General features: G+C 48.2%; 1 protein-coding gene across 1 annotated transcript; it reads right to left on the reverse strand.

Annotated features, from left to right (window-relative positions):
* Positions 1–417: 417 nt before the first annotated feature.
* On the reverse strand, positions 418–22,397 carry SLC29A2 (solute carrier family 29 member 2). Its single transcript, XM_033174125.1, has 13 exons — positions 22,253–22,397; positions 21,114–21,226; positions 16,573–16,654; positions 14,626–14,813; positions 12,668–12,807; positions 10,613–10,747; positions 8,461–8,558; positions 7,576–7,660; positions 4,822–5,000; positions 4,349–4,454; positions 3,254–3,339; positions 2,085–2,284; positions 418–1,126 (listed from the first exon to the last, which is right to left on the reverse strand). The coding sequence occupies exons 2-13, from the start codon at positions 21,140–21,142 to the stop codon at positions 1,015–1,017; spliced, it is 1,440 nt and encodes a 479-aa protein (XP_033030016.1). The 5' UTR covers positions 21,143–21,226; positions 22,253–22,397; the 3' UTR covers positions 418–1,014.
* Positions 22,398–22,875: the final 478 nt, after the last annotated feature.

Raw genomic sequence — 22,875 nt, forward strand, 5'->3', positions numbered from 1 at the left:
CTTAGCCCTGCCGGGCGAAATGAGGCTCCTTTGGCCTGAAGAGAAGCTTGGTCAGATGTCAAATCTGGCGGCCTAGTTTAAAGAGGCTACACATGGTATTATTTCTCACCAATCCTATGCCTTTTTTCCCCAGAGCCTCCACCACCAGTCTTCCAGATGGTTTGTGCTACAGGAAGTGATGGTTGGGGCTGTTTGTCCCAAAACACAAGGGGAACACCCGGTTGGGGAGAGGCTGGAGGACGGACCCCTCTGGAAAGCAGTATCTGACATCTTGTGGACCTCTTTATCTGACGAGAACAAGTTTTAGCGGACAAGTTTGAAGCAATGCAAGCTGAGAAAAAACAAAACCATAAACCGGGCACTGGGTGGGGTGGGGGGAGGGAGAGCAGAGAGCTTGCCCTATATGGCTAATTTGAGGTGAAAGCAACAACCCCAACCCCATTAATGGACTGGGTACGGACTTCTCCCTTCCTTACCTACCGTCACCCTCCAGGAGGATGTTCCGTAGAGCAAATGTTTGTTATGCAACAATACTTCCTCAAGTTGAAAGCAAAGGGAGAGCAAGAATATGTGTGATGATATTGCAAAATCCCCCTTTGTTGTGCGTCCTCAGCCAGGCACAAGTGGGAGAGGCAAAGTGGCTCCTCCACCTGCAGGGACGTAGGAAGGGGGCTTGCAAATGGCCCCTCCGTACCACAGCCTTCCCTTGGCTTGGTAAAAATCCAGGAATCTTTCAGAAAAGTCCAAGAGTCTTTAAAAAAAAATACATTCAGGCTCCTGGGGATTTAAAAGGGTAGCTGAGCGAACGTGAACTTATGCATATACAGGAAAGAAAAACCAAAAAGAGCAGTTCCCTTTGTTGGAAGATGGTGGCAGATGCCCACTTTGATACCCAGAAGGATATTAGCTGCCACACAGAGGGCACACCTGGGAGAGAGAGAAGGGCAACCAGCCTCTCCTCGAGTCTTCAAGGCAGATGCTTTGCTGTTGTCGAGGTGCACCAAGTCCTGGACATCAGAGCAAGGCCTTGAGGATGAAGGACAGCCCAGCTCCACAAGAGAGACCCAATGCCAGGAAAAACGTCATGATGGCTCCCGCCAATTCACTCTCATGTGGTTGCACCTGCCTGGGGGCGGAAACAGAGAAGAAGACACATTATAGTCTGGCAGAAAAGGCCATGGGCACAGCCAAGGGGTGCGGGAGGGGTATCTGCCCCCCAAATCAAGTAAATAAATAAATAAAAATAACTAACTGACTAACTAACTGCATCTCAGATAACTTGGTTCTGCCACCCCAACATAAAGCCTGCCCCCCATAACATAAATCCTGGCTATACCCATGGGAAAGGCCCTTCCTCTTTGCCCAACCCAGAGAGGAAACAAGGGCTGGATTTATGCACAAGGAAGCTGCAGTTTACGGCCTCCAATTATGAACGGCCTTTAAGTGCATTTAAAAAAAACTCAATTCCAATAACTTTGCTCTCAAAAAAGATCACAGAAGTGTCTTAAGCTTTATGTCCTACGCAGAACACTCACAGTGCACGTTGGGATGCGTCTGCCGTTCAGAGGGTGCTAAAATGTGTGGGTCACTGCTACATAGAATCATAGAGTTGGAAGGGACCCCCGAGGGTCATCTAGTCCAACCCCTTGCACCCTTTATAAACTACATTTCCCAGGACTTGTTGGCTATTAAAGTGGTATAAGAGAGTGCTTTAAGTGTGTGGTGTGGCCTAAGAGGAGCACAACAAAAATCAGAATAATTTGAGGGCCTGCTGTTCACATCTGGAATTCAGGGAGATGTCATTTTTTACCCCTTTCTCGAGAATGGCAGTGGCTCAGGTAGCCTTGCGTGGTTCAATCCCCGGCATTGCCAGGTAGCGCTTGGAATGACTTCCCTTACCTGAAACCCTGGAGAGCCACTGCTGGTTAGCGCAGACCAGGGGCTGCCAACACGCTGCCAATGCCTCAATGCAAAATAAGTAAGGAGAACGAGCGATCCGCTCTTGCAGACCCCCCTCCCCCCCCAGTTCATAATGCTGCTTTTGCACGTTTCAGGAGGGGCGCCGTCGCTCAGAGCACACTCACTTTGGTGCCAGGCACATGGTGAGGGAGACGAAGTAGCCATTGGAGAGCGAGAAGACGACCATGAAGAGGACGAACCAGGCATCCTGGCGGAAGAGCATGGGCAGGTATTCCCGCTGGGGGACGTTGCACAGAAGCAGGAGTGGGACGAGGAGCAGGCGGAGCCCCACCACCGCAGGGAGCAGGCGCAGGTGCTTCTCTGGCTGGGAAGAGCAAAAAAGCAGCGTTCTTTGCTTCATTACCCTATTTCCTAATAAATGTCCAAAGGTCTCGTTTTATGATGTGATAGCTGTGAACCTCCATACCCACCCACCTACCCGAGTTTTCTTTCTCTTTCTTTTTATTTTATTTTATTTCATAATTCTTTCTGGATCGTTATTTTAACTTCATAAGAACGCCTTGATCTTTTTTCTCTTTTTTTTAGTAAAAGATGTCTACATACCGTATTTTTCCGTGTATAACATACCCCCGTGAATAAGACGCCCCCTATTTTGGGGGGGGCTCAAAATTAAGAAAATGCACTATGCACTATCCATGTATAAGACAACCCCTTATTTTAAACTTCAAAAAAAAATATCGTCGTATACACAGCAAAATACGGTAAATAAAACCCGCCTAGCCTCAAAAAGAGTAGAAGATCTTAGGATTCAAGCATATTCCTATGTAATGGGCGAGGAAGGGCCAAGGGCTGCATAATCCCTTCTGGGCAACCTTTTGAGGGCCACATGCCAGTCGCAGGCAGGGCCAGATGCAAAAGAGGGAGGAGCAACAAACATAATTTTTACCTTTGTACACTAGGCTAGTTTCTATGCATGCTCAACCCATCTTCCATCCAGGCTAGGAAGTGTCATTGCAAGAGTTCAAGGATGGATCCTGTCCAAGCAAAAACACTTGGGAGAGTCTCAAGGACCAGGCAGAGAGATCTGGTGGGCCACATGTGGTCTCCACTTGCTATAACAATCTCCCAAGATAAGGCTTCCTGAGCCTGATGGCTCAAGCCCACAAAAGCTTTCCTTGAAGTAAAAGTCTTGTAGGTGCCACATGCCTTATCTGCTTCCGTTATGGGAGGTTAACGCTGCTGCCTTTTCTGGAATTCATCCAGAGATATTCATAATGGCCACAATGTTTTTGGACAGCATGGAGCCAATCCCACTTCAGGCACCAACACTTACCCAGAGGAAATAGGAGGTAGCACTGCGGCCCAGCCAGTCCATGACGTTGAACAGAAGGAAACAGCAGACGGGAGTGAAGAACTTGCCTGAGGCATAAGAGAAAGACAGAGAAATAGGAGGGAGATGAATGCAACACTAACCTGTCATTAGATTTGCTTTAAAACACCTGGTTTTACTTGGGTTTTATGTCTACTACTTTTTAAAAGTTTGGTTTTTCCTTACGAATGTTTTATACTGTTTCAGTAAACCACTTAGAGGGGTTTTGTCGATTAAGTGGTACGCAAATCTTCTTTAAATATAAATAAATAATGTATATATATATATGAATAATATAAATAAAACTGAAGTTCTCATATGCCACGTGTCCTTAATTCTTCCCTCCACACTTGCCAGACTCTCCTGCCACACCCCTTTGAGAACCACTGGTCTAGCCCAATATCGTCTACTCTGACTGGCAGTGGCTCTCTGGGGACTGAGGCAGGGAAAATTCCTACACGATCCTTTTTTAACTAAAGATGTTGGAACCCTTCTGCAAGCAAAGTAAGGTGCTTCATCCCTGAGCCTCAGTCATCTTTCTAGGATGGTAAGCAATTGCCTAAGTAGTAGTAGTAGCAGTAGTAGTAATAATAATAATAATAATAATAATTTATTTTTATTTCTACTCTGCCCATCTGGCTGGGTTTCGCCAGCCACTCTGGCCGGCTTTCAACAAAACCTTAAAAGCAGAATAAAACTTCAAACATTAAAAACTTCCCTAAACAGGGCTGCCTTCAGATGTCTTCCAAAAGTCGGATAGTTGTTAATTTCCTTGACATCTGATGGAAGGACGTTCCACAGGGCGGGTGCCACTACCAAGAAGGCCTTAGACGTGGTCCGAGTCTTGCTGTCTGTTTTGCAAAGGCAGTGTCTCTCCAAGCCGTCCCTGGCAGTGCCATTGTGGCCTTCTGAGCCTGGGGCCTTCTACATGCAAGGCAGCTCTACCACTGAGCTGTGGGCCTTTCTGTGGGGTTCCAGCTCTCACCTGCCTCTAGCCAGCTGGGACCAGCCCTCCTCATCCCTCCATCCCCCCCCCATTGGATTTCCCCCATTACTCACTCCAGGTTTCACTCTCTGACGTGCTGGCGACGCTGGCAGTGATGGCTGGAAACACTGACAGAGTGACGGAGAAGACCATGACGATGCAGAGGGCCATCTGCCAAATCTATAGCCGGGAGGAAGAGGAAGAGAGAGCAATGTGAGCGAGTTGGGTGCTGGCGAAACCAGCACCCTTGCAGGGGCGGAGGAAGGGGGGGCGATGGGAGCGTACCGCCCTGGGCAGCGTGATCCTGGTGGGGTTCCATTGCGGCTGTGCCCCCCGCCTGCGCTGGGCATCCCGCCCCCAGGATGTGTGCCCCACCCCTTTGGGCGGCATGCCCCACCCTCAGGACACATGCTAGCCCCGCCCCCACCTGCTCCCCCCCTGGTGCCATAGCATGAAACTCCGCCACTGCACCCTTGCTACTCCATTCCCCCACCCACCCTAGTCTTGAAGTCTCCCATTACTTCACCACTCCGGCCACAGTCCCTACCTTCTTCAGCACACCTAGGACTGACGGTTTCAGCGGAGGCAGGCCTGCCCCACTGCTCCCGTTCATAATCTCCGGGGGGCATTTTGAGTCTTCTTGCTCCAGGGTGATGGCAATCCCATTGCTCAAGCTCAGTGGCTCTCCTCCTTGGGAAGCACCCGGCACGGCGCCAAGGCCATCGTCTGGGAGCGGGACACAAAAGGAGCCAATCAGCACGCGGCAGTCAGGTGACCTACAGGCTCCAATCACCTTCTGCTCTGCCACACACACACACACACACACACACACAGTGGAACAATTTGAAACCCAAATGCCTAAAACCCAGGAGTAATCGCTTCCGTTTCCGAACGCGCCTCAGAAGTCGAACGGCTTCCGAGGCGCATTTCCTCAATTTCCCACATTGAACTCTCTCTCTCTCTCTCTCTCTGTGTGTGTGTGTGTGTGTGTGTGTGTACACACACACACACACACACACACAGTTCAATGTGGGAAATTGAGGAAATGGTATATCTATGGTATATCTACTGTATTTTCCCGTCTATAAGATGCCCCCATGTATAAGACAGTGTTTATTTTGGGGACTATGATTTAAGAAGGGGGAGATTCCCCCCATGTATAAGACGCCCCCAAATATTGGACATTATTTTTCAGGGGAAAAAACCTAGTCTTATACACACAGAAAAATACAGTATATCTCACCCTCCCTCAGCTCACTTCCCCCCAGGCTCACCAGCAGCTGGATGCACAGACCAGCCGCTCAGCTTTAATGGAGGCCTGGCGGACATTATAATAAACAATAAAAATAAAAAACATTCCTGCCTTGCCCGCTTCTGACTTCTTTGCCTTTTTCGCTTTACCCAAACCTATTTTTTTGGGGGGGGGGTTGTTGGGTTGCTTTTGTTTTTCTTATGTATTTTGTGTGTTTATATTGTGATTTTATGTTGTCACCGCCCTGAGACCTGTGGGTAGAGAGCAGTATAAAAATCAACAAACAAACTTCTTCCTGCCATGCCTTGCAATTTTCCTGATCCTGCTGAGGAAGGCCGTGTTGCTGTGAAGGGAATGACGGTCATCAGGTGGGCCGGTTGTTCTTACTGCTTTTTTTGCTGCTTGCACTCTTTTAGGGCTTATCCACACTTCCCTTTCCTCTGCTCTTTCCAGGCACGATCTGTGGTTCAAAAGCTCAGTGTCCAAGTACTTGTTTTTTTGTGCTTCGGAGTTTTCCCCCACGAAAACCCACTTTTAAAAGCTGAATTGGAGCAAAGAAACAAACAAACCAATAATACTTTTATTATTTATACGGCAATCTGTGGAAAATCCAAATTGCCGTTTGCCGCCTTCAGCTTTAAACAGTGGATTTTTGCGAGGAAAGCTCCTGGGCAAAAAAGAAAAGAAGAAGAAGGAGGAGGAGGAGGAGGAGGAGGAGGAGGAGGAGGAGGAGGAGGAGAAAGGTTTTTGGACACAGAGCTTTAAATAGCAGGATTATGCCTGGAAAGAGGAAAGAGCAGGGCAAAAGGTAAGTGTGGATAAGCGAGTAGTTTGGATTTGATATCCCACTTTATCACTACCTGAAGGAGTCTCAAAGCGGCTAACATTCTCCTTTCCCTTCCTCCCCCACAACAAACACTCTGTGAGGTGAGTGGGGCTGAGAGACTTCAGAGAAGTGTGACTAGCCCAAGGTCACCCAGCAGCTGCATGTGGAGGAGTGGAGACACGAACCCGGTTCACCAGATTACGAGTCTACCGCTCTTAACCACTACACCACACTGGCTCTCTAGTTGTTTTTTAAGCTGAGTTGCAGAGTCTTTTTTAAAAAATTCTGCTTAATTTATGCTGTTATTTTTAAACGTTTCTGTTGTTTTAATTATTACATGTTGCATTTTTAAATACTGAGTGAGGGGTGGGTTTCTGTTTTGTTTTTTTGGTAAGCCACCTCAGGAATCCCGTTGTTGAGTTGCCATGTACCTTTATATAATAATAATAATAATAATAATAATAATAATAATAATAATAATAATAATAATAATAATAATAATAATACCATTTGTGCTTTGAGGTTTTTGTTGTTTTAATTATTACATTATTATTACATTTTGGATTTTTTAAAATATTGTGTGAGGGGTGTTTTTTATGGAATTCCGTTGTTGGGCTGCCATGTACCTTTAATGAATAATTATAATAATATCATTTGTGGTTTGAGGGTTTTTATTTAAAAAACAACAACAACCTTGCAATTTATTTATTTATTTCGTAACATTTATACACCACACCGCTTGATTATTAAAAAACAAAAAAAACCTGAAAGCGGTTTATGAAAAAGTTAAACTGTCTAGATGCCAGCCAGGTAGAGGGAGACTTAACTGTACACTTGGGGTGGCCAACGTGTAGCTCTCTAGAGCAGGCTTCCTCAAACTCGGCTCCGCAGATGTTTTTGGCCTACAACTCCCATGATCCCTAGCTAGCAGGACCAGTGGTCAGGGATGATGGGAACTGGAATCTCAAAACATCTGGAGGGCCGAGTTTGAGGAAGCCTGCTCTAGAGGTTGCTAGACTACAACTCCCATTACCCCTAATCCCTGGTCATGCTGGCTGGGGGTGATGGGAGCTGGGAGTCAACAGCCTCTGGAGGGCCAAATGTCCCCCCCACCCCACCCTGCCCTACAATCTCCATTATTAGATTTGTGAATTGATTCCACAATTTGGGAAGAACTCTCAAGGGGGGAGCCCGGCTCACATACTTCTTGGGAGTCTGCTTACCAGGGGAAAGAAGCCCCGCCTTGGTCTCCAGCTCGTAGCCTGGCTCTTCCTGGGCTTTCTTGTGCAGGTGGTGGCGAGCGAAATCCTGCAGAGAAAGAAGGGAGCCATCCATGGTTGCAAATGGCAGGGTGTTACCAGATTCCCTCATCACCCCTTCCCTCACCTCTGCAAGGGAAGCTGGTAAGGCTGAGAACACAATATGGGCTTCCTGGATCAGGGCAAAGGGGGGCCCATATAGTCTAGTATCCTGTTTTCTCAGTGGCTAAGCGGATGTCCATGGGGAGCCCCCCCAAGCAAGACCCCCCCCCACTTGTGATTCCCAGCAGCTGGTATTCTCAGGCATGCTATATACTCCCTCCAACAGTGTGGGGAGTGGGGAGAACAAAGTTACAGCGAGTTGATAGGCTTCACTTCCAGACAACCCAGATTTGTTTGCATAAAGTTTGCGGGGAGGTTAGAAAATGCTGGCATTTTCTAAGTTGTTTGTGGGGAGGGGGGTAGACAGCATTGCAATGCAATGCAAAAAGAAGAAGTCATATTTTTATTGGGGGGGGTTGAGTTTGTTGCACAGGAGTGCCAAATTGACTTTAATAGTGCAACCTGAATTTGTCAGAATGCGTGAATGAATCCCACTCGAAAATTGTGTCGGTTTATCTGCTGTACAAAACGGGTGAAAATATGGAGATGTGTACAAAGTGCGGGGGGCGGGGGGGGGGGGAGGGAAGAGATCATGATTGTCCCAATTGCTTTAGCCAAGTTGGCTTTTTAAGTGGATTAGACCATGCCCACGCTCACAAATCTCTCCCTCCCCCTCCTCAAACCCAGTGGAAAGAGCCCCTTCTTATTTTGCAAAACCGGGGTGTGGGAGAGAGGGCATCGTCTCACCTTGTGGGGCAGCAAGATGTAGCAGATGATCGAGATCAGGGTCCCAACACAGGGGGTGACAAAATAGCTCAAAGCAGAGGTCTGAGCATCCACGCCACCTGTAAAGCCAGAGAACGATGAGGTGAGGATGGGCAGCCTACGGAGAGCGCTTTCTGGACTGCCCTTCTGGACTCACAGGTCTTAAGACACAGCCCATGGGGGTCAGGGGTAAGTTGCTAGAGAATTTGCATCGTATTCCTTCCCCGCACCCCTGCCTATGCATCTTGGCATAAAAGCAAACAGACAAGCCCACATTTAAACACCGTCCCGTCACCTCCGAACCCCTACCAGTCACCAGTCGAGCTTTTGTCATGTCACGGAATGCTCACAAATGTTTGGGGGTGAAGATGTCTCTCAAGACAGAACGTGGAGAAGGGTGGGCGGGCAGTTTTGGAAAGAGAAGTGATAACTCAGTATGCAGGAGGAAGGAATTCTCACATAGGAGGGGGGTGAGGGACAGGAGAGGGGTTCGTAGGAAGGAGGAATAAAAGGCAGGAGTGCTGGGCAAGCCATGAGACTGAGCTTGGGGGGTGGGTGGGTGGGTAAGGGGTGCCCACAGCCACACTGCAGCAGAGCGCACAGAAAAAAAACACAGAGCATTGCTGCGTTTCCCCCCCGGGATGCAGGTCGTATTCAAAACACCAACAAATTGTAACTTGGTGCACCTCAGAGGTCCTTTCTTCTCGTTCCTGGAAGAGGCAAAGGCCTGAATGAAGAAAGAGGTGGGGGAAGAGAGATGAAGAAGTGAGAAGCCTACAGAGAAAGGGGCAGTTGGGGGCAGGGTGGGGGACTTCACATTGGGCCTTAAGGAATGCATGTGTGGTTTTGGCAGGAACAGACAGGCCAGTGGGCTCAGAAGGGCGAGGCGTACTGAGGAGGAGAAGCATTTAAGCCCCCTTGAGATCCTTGGAAGACAAAAGTTGGACATAAATGTAATAAATCAGGGGTAGGCAACCTAAGGCCCGTGGGCCGGATGCGGCCCAATCGCTTTCTCAATCCGGCCCGTGGATGGTCTGAGAATCAGTGTGGTTTTTACATGAGTAGAATGTGTCCTTTTATTTAAAATGCATCTCTGGGTCATGCCTGGTGTTTTTACATGAGTAGAATGTGTGCTTTTATTTAAAATGCATCTCTGGGTTATTTGTGGGGCATAGGAATTCGTTCATTATTTTTTTCCCCAAAATATAGTCCGGCCCACCACATGGTCTGAGGGACTGTGGACCGGCTCACGGCTGGAAAAGGTTACTGACCCCTGTAATAAATAATAAATAAAATGTGAGTGGTATTTTGGAGGGCAACAAATCAGCTCCGCCTCAGACCAACTGGGAGCTCCACATTAATAAGCCAAAGGCAGGCAATCTGAAGTTGCTGCTATTAAAATGCCTCTCGTGAAAGATGGCCCACCACTTCCTGAGGTGGTTGGGTGCTGCCTGCACGGTTGGGTGCCTCTTACCATTTTCTCCCCCCTCCCCTGTAGATCAAGGTGGAGAGGTGGGGGGTGCCCAGCTGTCAATCACCTGATGCCACAACGACATCAGGAGACCTGCTTTTGGTCCAGTGCAGCGTGTGACCCTTTGAAGCGCCAACAAATCAGCTGATTATTGGGTTTCAAAGCACCGTCCAGGGCTCACAGCAACGATCAGCTGGTCACCAGGGCTTGCACAAAACTGAGGCAGCCACCAGAGTGCCTCATGCTGCTCTCTGAAAAGGGACGATGGTCAGCTGAATGCTGATGCTTGCAAACACCCTGCGGGGCACTCTGAAGGTCAGCTGTAAACCTGACCCGTCCCTGTCTTTACCTGCCCCACAGGTAGGAGCATATTAAGGCCCACAGACAGGCTGGACATTCCTCACCTCTGTCTTAACGTTCAGCAGAAATCTGCTTCCCTGCGATTTCCACTGACCCTCTTGAGCAATGGAGAACAGGTTGCCGCCATTTTCCACGCGACACCCCTTTCAGATATTCGAAGGTGGTTCTCCTTTCCCCCCCCCGGGCCTCCTCAATCTTCTCTTCTCCATGCAACCCCCCCCCCCTTCCCAGCACTTTCGCAACAAGCCCTCAGAGGACTTGCTCTCCAGACCACACACTCCTTGTCCTCCTCATGATACTCACTGGCCATGGAGAGCAACATGGCGGTGGCTGCGAAGGTCCCGGCCATTCCTTGGCCGCTCAGGAAGAGAGTGCTGTAGCTTTGCGGGAAGGATCCCAGTTGCCCAAAGAGGCTGCCTTGCAAGACGGCGCAGAAGGCTGGCGAGAGGAGAGGAGAGAAAGAAGGTGGAGTTTGGGGGGGGTGAATGTCAGCAGCCAGCATGCTTAGTGGTATTTTACTTCTTTATAAGCTCAAACACCCAGCACTGAGACTTAGACCGTGGTTGTGGGGGGGGCAACCTTCCCCTTTCCCCCAAGCACTAAGAACCACAATCCCTCAGTGGAGATCATTCCTCACAGCCAGAGGAAGTTGTGCAACTTCCTCCCTCCCTCCCTTGTCCAGCATCTTCAGGAGACAGTTTCTGTCATAGGCTCAAGATGCACCTCTACCCTGGCGTTTGACACTCGCATTTTGAGATTGCTGTGACCTGTCCTAGGACTGTATGGTAAAGGGTGAATCATCATCATCAACAACAACAACAACAACAACAACAACTGCAGTTGAAGAAGAAGAAGAAGAAGAAGAAGAACAACAACAACAACAACAACTGCAGTCCTAGAACAACAAGAACAACTGCAGTCCTAGGACAACAACAACAACAACAACAACAACAACAACAACAACAACAACAACTGCAGTCCTAGATCTACAGAGGAAGAGGAAGAAGAAGAAGAAGAAGAAGAAGAAGAAGAAGAAGAAGAAGAAGAAGAAGAAGAAGAAGAAGAGGAGTTTGGATTTGATATCCCGCTTTACCACTACCCAAAGGAGTCTCAAAGCGGCTAAAATTCTCCTTTTCCTCCCCCACAACAAACACTCTGTGAGGTGAGTGGGGCTGAGAGACTTCAGAGAAGTGTGACTAGCCCAAGGTCACCCAGCAGCTGCATGTGGAGGAGCGGGGAATCGAACCCGGTTTCCCCAGATTACGAGTGTACTGCTCTTAACCACTACACCACACTGAGTTAGAAGGAGTCTTGTAGGCCGTTTCGTCCAGGGGTGGAGAACCTGAGGTCTCGGGGGGGGGGGGTTCCAAATGCGGCCCTCCAGTTCTCTCTATCTGGTCCTCAGAACTCTCCCCAAGCCACACCCCCTCGCTGGCCCTGATTCACACCTCAAGTGTTTTTGCCTGGCCTTGATCTCTTGCTTGTTTGGATGGAGGATAAAGAGGGGTGTGTGTACAAAACTAGCCTGGGTAAAATTGACGCTCCTTGGCCCTGTATACCCTAGGGAGTGTCACCACCCCCATAATTCAGCCTAGACACTGGGGTCCAGCTCCGAGGGCCTTCTGGCAGTTCCCTCACTGCAAAAAGTGAAGTTACAGGGAACCAGGCAGAGGGCCTTCTTGGTAGTGGCACCCTCACTGTGGAATGGCCTCCCATCAAGTGTCAGAGAGATAAACAATTACAGTATATGACTTTCTATAGACATCTGAAGGCAGCCCTGTATCGGGAAGCTTTTTAATGTCTGGTGTTTCATTGTGTTCTTTTATAATCTGTTGGAAGCTGCCCAGAGTGGCTGGGGCATCTCAGTCGGATGGGTGGTGTACAAGTAATAAATTATTATCATAATTATGATGATAAAACTGTTCTTTCTATCCTAATCCTCAGTCTGCCTTCCTGTAATTTAAGCACATCAGATCCAGTCTGAGCCAGCAAGTCTTTTCCCCTGTTCAGCATGACAGCCCTTCCCCTCGGCCTTTTAAAATTACATCAAAGTTACACTTCTGTTCCACCTTTCATCCCAGAAATTCAGAGCCACAGATGCACGGTTCTCCTCACCCCTGTTTTATCCTCACAACAACCCTGTGAGGCTGTGCAGGCCGAGAGACAGCAGCTGGCCAAGAGTGAGGTTTGGGGCCAAGTAGGGATTTGAACCTGGGTCTCCCTGGCCCTAGACTGACTCTCTAACCGCTGCACCAGACTGGCTCTCGGTCATTCTCTTCTCCAAACTCAAACCCTGGAGGTTACAGATCTGCCGCAGGGCTTGGGAGCAGACGGCAATGGCGTTATTGCAGAACTCACAGTTAATGAACCAGACGCTTGCCATGGTGATGGAGAAGAAACTCTGGGGCGGCATCTCCACCCTGACCAATACGGCCGTCAGCACAAAGAGGAGCAGGATCCCGATCAGGCTGCTCAGGATTCGCACTTTGTCCGGAATGCTTTGCAGGGGTGGAAAGGAGAAAGATGAATGCTTAAAGGTTGCCCTGCCTAGATAAGAGTTGGGGGGGGGGGGCTGAGCAGCTGGGAGATGCGGGGAAGGAAGGGAACTGAACCCACAGCTTCAAATTATAAGAAAGGAGATTCCAACTATACACCAGGAAGAATTTCCTGACTGTAAGAGCTGTTGGCAGTGGAACAGACTGCCTCTGGAGGTTGTGGGCTCTCCTTCACTGGAGTTTTTTAAGCATAGGTTGGATGGCCACTTGTCATGGATGCTTTAGCTGAGATTCCTGGACTAGAGGACCCTTGGGGTCCCTTCCAACAATACAATTCTGGGATTCAACACTGATGCCGGGGAATTGAACTGGGAACCTCCTGCATGCAAAACAGAGGATCTACCACGGAGCTATGACCCTTTGTGTCAGAAGGAAGCACCATATTTTTCGCTCCATAAGACGCACCTAGTTTTTAGAGGAGGAAAGGGGGAAAGGCCTGTTTTTGGGAGGATCAGCTCAAAGTGGTGCAGCTTTTTTGCAAAGGGAAAAGCCCTGCTTTTTGAGGATCAGCTGAAAGTGGTGCAGCTTTTTTTGCAAAGGGAAAAGCCCTGCTTTTTTGAGGATCAGCTGAAAGTGGTGCAGCTTTTTTTGGAAAGGGAAAAGCCCTGCTTTTTTGAGGATCAGCTGAAAATGGTGCAGCTTTTTTTGCAAAGAGGAAAAGCCCCGTTTTTATGGGGTCCAACTCACAGTTCTGCAGCTTCTAGTCCTACAGCCATTTCTGCAGTTTCCAGACAGATAATCTAATCAGCCAGTCACATGTCGCTGGGGAAACAAACAGCCTCCCTCTGCATTCAACAATGGAGGCCTAGGCAAGGGGGCGGGGCTGGAAAGGGAGCCTTATCTCTCTCCTGATCACTTGCTGAGCAGCTGTTCAGCGGCTTCCTTTCAACACCCCCTTCTCTCTTTGTAAAAAAAAGAGCATGATTTGCTTTTGGCCCCAAAGCAATTCAGCTCCAGGGACCATGCATTCACTCCATAAGATGCACAGACATTTCCCCTTACTTTTTAAGAGGAAAAAAGTGCGTCTTATGGAGCAAAAATATGGTAGGTTTCTGATCTACATGGTCCTGAATAAAGAGCTGATTTAAGTAGGAAGCTGACTTATACAGAGTCAGGCCGTTGGTCCTAGCTAAACTAAACGGACCGGCAGTGGCTCTTCAGGGTTTCAGATGGGGGACACTCCCAGCCATAGCTGTCAACTTTCCCTTTTTTGTGGGAAATTCCCTTATTCCAGCGCTGTTTCCCACTGCAAAAAAGGGAAGGTTGACAGCTGTGCCCCCAGCCCTACCTGGGGATTGAACCCAGGACCTGCTGCATGCAAAGCAGATGTTCTACCAGTGAGCGGTGGCCCTCAAAACAAAGCAAGTTTCTGGTTTCTCTGCCTCAACTTTCCATATGTACCATGGAACCAACAGCGGGCCTACCTCACAGAGCTGTTGAAAGCACAATCTAGGCTTTGTTGTGACTAACCCCTTATAGCACAGTTTATAGAGAACACTTTGGACACATAGGCGGGGCGAAGTCAAACAGTGGAAGGGGGAAGCAGGCCTGTACATTTTGCCTCACGTCTCAGGTTCTACAAATGCCAGGCACTTGTTCTTCCTTCTTTTAAATGAAAGCTGGGAACCTGGAGATTACGCTTCACCCACGCCCGGGAAGGGAACCTGGGAGAGCGTGGAGACAGAGGTGGGCAACGCCCGTCTTGGGCATGGGATCCAGGCAGTGTGCCAGGATGGAGGAGAAGGAAGCAAGCTAGCTCACCATTGGTAGAGGAGGGAGTTGAGAAGGGTGAAGAGGAGCAGAGGCAGCTGGGAAAGAAGAGCCAGCCAGTTGCTGAAGTTAAAGTCGTCGCTGCAGTGGGATGAGGGTTCAAGTCCCAGGCCTGTCCAGTTCCCATCCTCCTCCTTGCCAGCTGAGCAGTTCCCCACAATGAGCCGAGACTGAAAATACTGAAAAGAAGGTTATACTCTGTGTGAGTGATGTCTGCGTGTTCAATTCCCCAAGAAGAGAGGGGCCGGGACTCAGACTCGCCCTTACAACAGGCGTCAGCAAACTTTTTCAGCCATGGGCCGGTCCACTGTCCCTCAGACCTTGTGGGGGGGCTGGACTATATTTTGGGGGGGGGGGAAATATGAACGAATTCCTATGCCCCACAAATAACCCAGAGATGCATTTTAAATAAAAGCACAGATTCTACTCATGTAGAAACGGCAGGCCCCACAAATAACCCAGAGATGCATTTTAAATACTCATGTAAAAACACGCTGATTCCCGGACCGTCCGCGGGCCGGATTTAGAAGGCAATTGGGCCGCATCCAGCCCCCGGGCCTTAGTTTGGGGACCCCTTCCCTACACCATTGTTATTTATTAGATATTTATATACCCCCTTCCATCGCAAGATGAAGTGATGGAGGTGGTTGACAGGATAAAAATACAATACACATTGTTGGACCATTAAAGCTCTTCCCCTCTTAACGCACATGCGTGCGGGCTAAATTGAGGCATGGTGGAAGGACACTTTGCGCATGCTCCACTGCACCTTGCTCACTCCTGCCATGCTATGCAATCGATGGAAGTTCCAGGGCTGGCTATGGTGAGCTAAGCCTGCAACGTGACCCGTTTCCTCAAAGCACCAAACAACAGGAAGCCACACTGCCATCGAAAACCACCTCCATCACTGCGTGCCACTGGCACAATGGGGCTTCCATTTCCTCTCCTCCTCCTCCTCCTCCTCCTCTTCCTCCTCCTCCTGCGCACCCCAAAAGGTGGAACTGGAGGGTTGGATAGGCAAAGCAATGCATATATTTATGTAGGTTTTTTAAAACAAACAATTCATGGACTGATGCCGGAAAGGAATGGAAAGTCCTTGCGAATGAACTCATCTATGTGAAACAGAGACTATCCTTTCTGTTCCTGCTCCCAGGTTAAGTGGGATCCAGGGATGCAGCTTGATTATTCATCCTGGCCAAACGGCCTTAGAGCAGAATTTCCTCTTATTCTGAAAAATTAAGAAATGCAAAGAATTGAGTGTGCAACAAGGGCGAAGTTTCCTGGCGTGAGCTGCACGTGGGATATTTAACCACATGCAATCAAGCCAACAATTCATGTTTTGCTAGATAGGCCCACGACAGGAGATGAAGCTCACAGAGTTTTCCCGCAAGTTTCCTAGAGAGGTTTCTGTGAGAGACGCCCCCGCTCTGCCTTGGCACCCTCTCTGACTCTTCCAATCTCTTTCCACCATGCCAGCAACCATAAGAACATCTGCTAAGCTAGACATAAGTATGTCTTTGTGGACTGAATTACCATGTTAAGCCTGCCTGAACAAAGCTGCTGTATCTGTTACTCTTCAACAAGTATTCTGAGTGAGCAAATGTTATTTTTGTTTTACCTTTTACAAGACTGTTTGTGTGGTTGTTATTTTAAGGAGGAGAAAAAGGGGGAAATACAAGGGAGAATGCAGTCTGCCTTAAACCACCTTGGATTACTTAAACTTAAAAGGCTAAAACTAGCCTATCCAAGCTTCCCTGTTAAGCTGCAAAGGGATGCATTCTGCTGAACTCACAAACATGAAGGAGGAAGGATAATATCTACCGGTAATAAAGATATCCTCTCTGAGCATCTATTCATATCCCTGGAAACGTGTACCCTGCCCCCCCCCCCACCGCTCCAGATGCCCAGAGAAGAAGGTGCCTAAATCAAAGGACCCACCGGTATGGCCGTGATGAAGAAGTTCCAGGGCAGGAGAGTTCCCAGGCCAAGGAGGAAGAAGATGATCCCCACACAATGGAACCTGGGGGGTTTGGAGAGGAGAAGCAGCCATTAAACAGATGCAGCTGTGAGCAAATCAGGACACTCGTCCATCTAGCGCAGTATTGCCTGCTCTGACTGGCAGCGGCTCTCCAGTGTCTCAGCCAGCAAGGGGGTCTTCCCCCATCACCAACTACCTGTTTGATCCTGATCCTTCCTAACTGAAGGCGCCCACGATTGCGTAGCAAGCAGTCTTAACGTTGAGCTACAGTCCTTCTGCTTAAAAAGAGAGTGATAAAGTTTCTAGCCCTCAAGATTCTGAAATCAGGGCTAGTTCAGGCTCAGTACTGACTGGCAACAGCTCTCCATGGTCTCAGGCAGCTGCCATCCGCCTCTTGATCCCTTTTAACTGGAGATGCTGGGAATTGAACCTGGGACTTTCTGTAAGCAGAGCATGCATTCTACCACTGCACTACGTTTCCTCCCTCTCAAAAAGGAGTTAAAAGCAATTTGGGCCAGGCGGGTGGGTCATAAATACCACAATCCAAGCCCGCTGGAAACATTCTGCAATGCTTCCCCTCCACAAGAACATTGTGTAACTGTGGTTGCAGTGCTCGGAGTAGGGCTGCGCAGATGGGCCTGACCACCCTTCGAGTATCCTAGAACAGCTCAAAGTGACACCTGGTGAGGGAGATCAGGGGAAGTTGAAAGGGTAGCTAGGTCCTGCTTTTGGGGTTTCTGGAACAATGCAAGAACCAAAACACAGCTTTCCTTTGAAATCTGCAATCTTCCCGATTTTTGCAGCGCAGCTCCCCAGCCACGTGTACAGAAATGCGCGTACAAATGTGCATTAAAGTGCGTATCTAAATGTAATACTGTTACAGAAATTATGGGGGGGGGGGTCACCTAAGCAAAGTCTCTTCCCGAGTAAACTCATTTGGGGTATGGAGTGATGCCCTTAAGGGGACCCATCTCTCTGCCATGATCCAGTAGGCGAGAGACCACTACACAGGGAAATGCCTCAGCAGGTAATCTCTGGGTGCTTCAGGCTAATATCCCTTAACCAGAATCCCATTGTTCTCTCCCAGATAAGTGCTCAAGGTATCCTTGCCAGTACTTAACACCCATTCACACTTCTCAGGGCTATCTCCCTGATATTGCTCTGTTTTCCCCCTATGTTAATCCTGTTTTTCCTGTTTTTCCTATATGTCAATCATGTACAACCCTTCCCTTTCGTGATGTAGTGATGATGTAGCAATGATGTTTCCAAACTGTATTCTGGGATATGATAGGAGTTTTTAAAAGTTCTTGTAACACTGCTCTGGGGGTGCAGTTTGACTGTAAGCTATTGCGCAATAAACCCTGTCTTGTCCTTGCTCCAGTGGCTGGACTTCTTTTATTTAACTCCGCAGAAACCAGTGGGCTTATCCCTAAGGGCCAGGTGGCTGGGCAGTTCCACACCTGGGATTTTCCGTTACAATGCCCAAATGCATTAGGTTGGGGGGGGGGGAAATGTCTCTTATTAGGCTCATGAATTTTAACGAGGGCTTCCCACCACCAACATGAGGACCGCGGCGGAAATGGGGAGACCTCAACTCCAGATCGGCAAAATGGGGAAAAGAAACTGACAGTTTCTCCCACCCTTGCCTCCCGAAACTTTGGACCACGACTCCCATCACTGGGGCCGACTGAAGCTGTAGTCCAAAGTGTCTTGAGCGCCCCAGGTTACCAAAGGCTGGATCTGAAGCAGAGAGAGAAAGAGAGCGACGGATTTAATCTAATAAGACAAAGGCATGTCTACATTACAAGGCCTTGCCTGGTACCAGTTTCCGCCCTCCTCCCCGCCAATCTATTTACCACCCCATTTTCTTATCCCTCCCTCACCCAGCACACAAACGGAGCACAGCACCAAGAAGAAAGCATAACCCCAGTGCTCATTTCTGGACAGGAAAATCAGGTTTTGAGGAACCGATTCTTTTGTTTGCTGTTTTTATAAAGAAAAGAAAGGAAGGGAAGCGGAAGATTTTAAGCTGCCAGTGCACTTGTGGCAGCACTGGGGAGGGGAATAGGGTACCTAAAAGAAATCTGTGCACTTGCCCAGAAAACTGGAAACTCAACACTTCTAATCCTTACACCGTTAACTCATGCAACTTGACTAATCCAGGTGCGAAACATTCCATTCCCTCCCCAAACACATACCTGAGTATGCAGAGAAGAAAAGAAAAACCCAAGAGGGCACACCTAGGCAGCTGCATTTTGTAACTAAAAATAACTGGGGAGGCGAGGCTTATATAACTGGTCCAATTTGGAGTTAACGAAAAATGTGTTAGGCGCAGAGCAGAAATAACGGGCTGCATCGAACTAACTAACTCATAATTATTTTTAGTGTTTTATTATTCATATGCAGGGCCGGATTTAGGTTTGATGAGCCCCTAAGCTACTGAAGGTAATGGAGCCTTTTATATGCCCAGGTGTCCTTTGTCAACAACAAATTGTCGCTGTTTTTTGTGTTGCATATATGCTATATGGTAATTTATGGACCTAATAGATATCTAAAGCCATTTGCACATAACAAAATATGTTTTTTATCTTATGTTATGGAAATGTACACCCAGTGGCTTTTTTTCCTTTAATTTTTTCTGGGGGCCCCAAGAGAGTGGGGCCCTAAGCTATAGCTTGTTTAGCTTATATGTAAATCTGGCACTGGTTGGAAGGATCACCCAAGGGTCATCTAGTCCAACCCCCTACAATGCAGGAATCACAGCTAAAGAATCCCTGACAGAAGACAGATGGCCATCCTACCTCTGCTTAAAAACCATCAATGAAGGAGAGGCCACCACCTTCCACTGTCAAGCAGTATTTACCCTCAGAAATTTTTTCCTAATGTTTAACTGGAATCTTCTCGCTTGTCATTTGAATCCTTTGGCTTGAGTCCTACCCTCCAGAGCAGCTCAAAGCAAGCTTGCTGTGTCTTCCATGTGGCAACATCCTCCAGATATTTGAAGATGGTTATTGTTATCTCAGTCTCCTCTTCTCCAAGCTAAACCTACCCAACTCCCGCAACCGTTCCTAACTGAGGCTTGCAGATTTTCATTCCCTCACCCCTTTGGTCCCGCTCCACCCTTCCCCATCCACGCCACTGGGCAAATTATGGTGGAATACATCTCGTATTCATCCAGGAGTTGCGGGGGGGGGGGGCAGACCTGCAGCCCTCCAAATATCTTTGGGCTTTAAATCCCATCCTTCCTGCATTAAAAGCAACATCTAGAGGGATCCTTGATTGAAATCAGTGGGCATGACTGACTTAGGTCCATTCATTTCAACAGCTATACTTTGAGTGCTGTATAACAAAATTGTGTTTTTAATATTTTGTTGAGAGCCACCCAGATTGGCTAGAGCAACCCAGTCAGATTGGTGGCATATGAACAGTTCTAGATTTATGTATAGTGGTACCTCGGGTTAAGAACATAAGCTAATGGGGCTTCCTGCTGCCGCTGTTGCCCGGTTTCTGTTCTCATCCTGAAGCAAAGTTCTTAACCCAAGGTACTATTTCTGGGTTAGCGGAGTCTGTAACCTGAAGCGTCTGTAACCCGAGGTACCACTGTATAAGCTAAACAAGCTATAGCTTAGGGCCCCGCTCTCATGGGGCCCCCCAAAAAATATAAGGGGGGGGGGAAACCTGGATGTACATTTCCAAAATATAAGATAATAAAACAAAACAAAACAAACCTACATACAACAACAGAGTTTTGTGTTGTGAAGGCTCTGCTTCCAACTCTACAATTCTAAGGTTCATTGCAGTTCTGCAAACACGGGAAAATTTATTATTATTTGTTGCATTTATATCCCACCTTTTCTCCAAGGAGTTCAAGGTCATGTACATTGCTCTCCGCCTCCTTATTAAATCCCCACAACAACCCTGTGAGGTAGGTTAGGCTGAGAGGAAGTGACTGGCCCAGGGTCACCCAGTGAGCTTCGTGGCCAGGTGGGGATTTGAACCCTGGTTTCTCAGGTCCTAGTCAGACACTCAGTTGTTTTTTTTAAACCACCTGTGTACCCTACAAATCCCCTAAGAAGCTCATGAGATCATCCCATTTTATCCTCCCCATAAGCCATGATGTGGCAAAGAAAAGCTTCATGGATTTTGAACCCAGAGCTCCCCCCCCCCCACTCCGGCCCATCACACTCAAATACACCCCACAGGCTCATGGGCAACCTCTGCTTGAGAAGGGATGCTGTTTAACTCAACAACAAATAAATAAACCACCCTCTAACATGAAAAATAGCAACTCGTCTATGAAGGGTGTCACATTCGGGACTCTTTTGTATGTTACAAAATCCCTACCCAAAAGGCTCAGGAAGCAATGTGCTCAAAGGCCTCCCAGGTATTATTCCAACATTCAGTCTCAGCAAGTGGTTCTGAGGGTTAAGATGCTTATTATCCCGGCTCTTTTCCAAGTATATTCTCCCCAAGTCAAATCTCACAGGACTTTGATACTTACGAGTCCTTGGGGGTCACCTGAGAAGCCATCGGGAACCAGTTACACACACACACCCCTAAGCGGGAGGCAGGAACGGTGGCAGGAGCCTGGCCCCTGTCAAAGCACAGCTGCACCTGAAAGGGAAATGAAAAAAGTAGTAACAGATGGGGAAACTCTGCCTCCATCCACGAAGGGCGAAAAAGCTTATAAACTTGGATTACGCCCATCTCAAGCGTTAGGGAGGTTCTGAGAACTCCAGCTTTCAAAGGGGATGGTGAAAAAGCAATGAAAGGCAGGAGGCCCTGCACACCCCAGATCTGTGCAAAAAAAGCACAAAAGTACCCCAAGGGTTGACAGGACCCTGCCTCACCCCATAAGAGAAAGACCCCCCCCCCAGACCAGTGGTCCCAGGGAATGGCTGGAATGCCCGCTTCCCTGCTCTCGTGTCATGTGTGGATCAGATGTAACTGCTCACTGCTGCAGAGGTAAAGGAGTCTTTTCCAGCCCAATGGCGACATGCCAGCAGTTGGCAGGGCCAGAGGCAAAAGTGTGCAAAGCAACAAATGCGGATTTTACCCTTCTGCACATTCCCCTCTCTGTTCTCCATCCAGGCAACGGAGAGGCATTCTCAAAGTTCAAGGACATTTTGCAGACATGGTCTGGACGGAGTTCGAAAGACCCAATGGGGAAGGCTGGAGGATCACAATTGGCTCTTGGGCTTGAGATTCCCCACTAATGAGAAAAATGCACTCTGCATGCCCCCAGAGGCACTCTTTTTCTGTTACTACTTCTTCCTGTACTCTGTATTGATCATATAACTGTCGAGTTGGAAGGTGTCCTAGACCAGCCCCCTGCAATGCAGGAATATGCAGCTGACCCACATAAGGATCAAACCTGCAACCTCAGCCTTATCAGCACTACTCTCTAACCCCCTGAGCTATGGCTCTAAGGCTGAGTCAGATGAAGGCCTACAACCGTTATCCTGCCCACGCCTTCAGAGTGTCCTCAAGTCACAAAACAGAAGGGAGAGGCAGGGTCTTACTCTTGCACATGCTCAGAGACACTCTCCTCTTTGTTACTGCTTCACACTCTGCAGGGATGGACCTGTGCAGCCAGACACAAAGCATTCAAAGTTCGACAAAGGAGGAAAGACAACTGACCCACAGCACTGAATCGGTCCTAGTTCAAGCCCAAACAGGCATCCTGGAAAATTGCATAGGCCTTTGCCCCGACCCAACTTCAGGGCTCGTCTTATGTTCCAAGGCCTCAGGTCTGTTCTGAACACCAGGATAAGCCCTGCAAAATGTGTAGCAATGACCAAGGCGAGAGTGTCTCTGAGAATGTGCAGAGTTAGACCCTGCCCCTCTTCAGTGCCTGGGCTTGCAAGGCAAAGAATTTAACCACTAGTGTGGAAGTGAGTAAAATGGAGGGGAATTAGGTTATTAAAGCATTTGCCAAGGTGGTGTTTTCCAGACCTAATGGACTATAACACCCATCAGACCCAGCCAGCAAGTGTGATCGCCGGGGCTGATGGGAGTTGTAGTCCAAAACATCTGGAAGGCACCAGGTTAGGGAAAGCTGGGTTATTATTATATCTAATGCTGGACACTTGTGATTGTAATTTAATAAGTAATAATAATTGTTATTTGCATGCTAGTTTTACCTGGTTTTCTCCTGATTTTAAAACAACTTAAATAGATACACTATAGACATATTTCTACAGCACTCTAGGGGTCATTTTGGATGAAAACCTACCGGTAAGTATACATTTTAACTTGCTTAA

This window comes from Lacerta agilis, chromosome 17, assembly GCF_009819535.1.
Source record: "Lacerta agilis isolate rLacAgi1 chromosome 17, rLacAgi1.pri, whole genome shotgun sequence".
NCBI classification, from domain to species: Eukaryota; Metazoa; Chordata; class Lepidosauria; order Squamata; family Lacertidae; genus Lacerta; species Lacerta agilis.

Coding starts and splice junctions, on each gene's coding strand:
- SLC29A2 (XM_033174125.1), bottom strand. CDS start 21,142: ATGGCTTCTCAGGTGACCCCCAAGGACTC. Junction 10,748..12,667: donor AAGCGTCTGGTTCATTAACT/GTGAGTTCTGCA, acceptor TCCTCTCGCCAG/CCTTCTGCGCCGTCTTGCAA. Junction 5,001..7,575: donor GGCGGGGCTTCTTTCCCCTG/GTAAGCAGACTC, acceptor TCCCGCTCCCAG/ACGATGGCCTTGGCGCCGTG.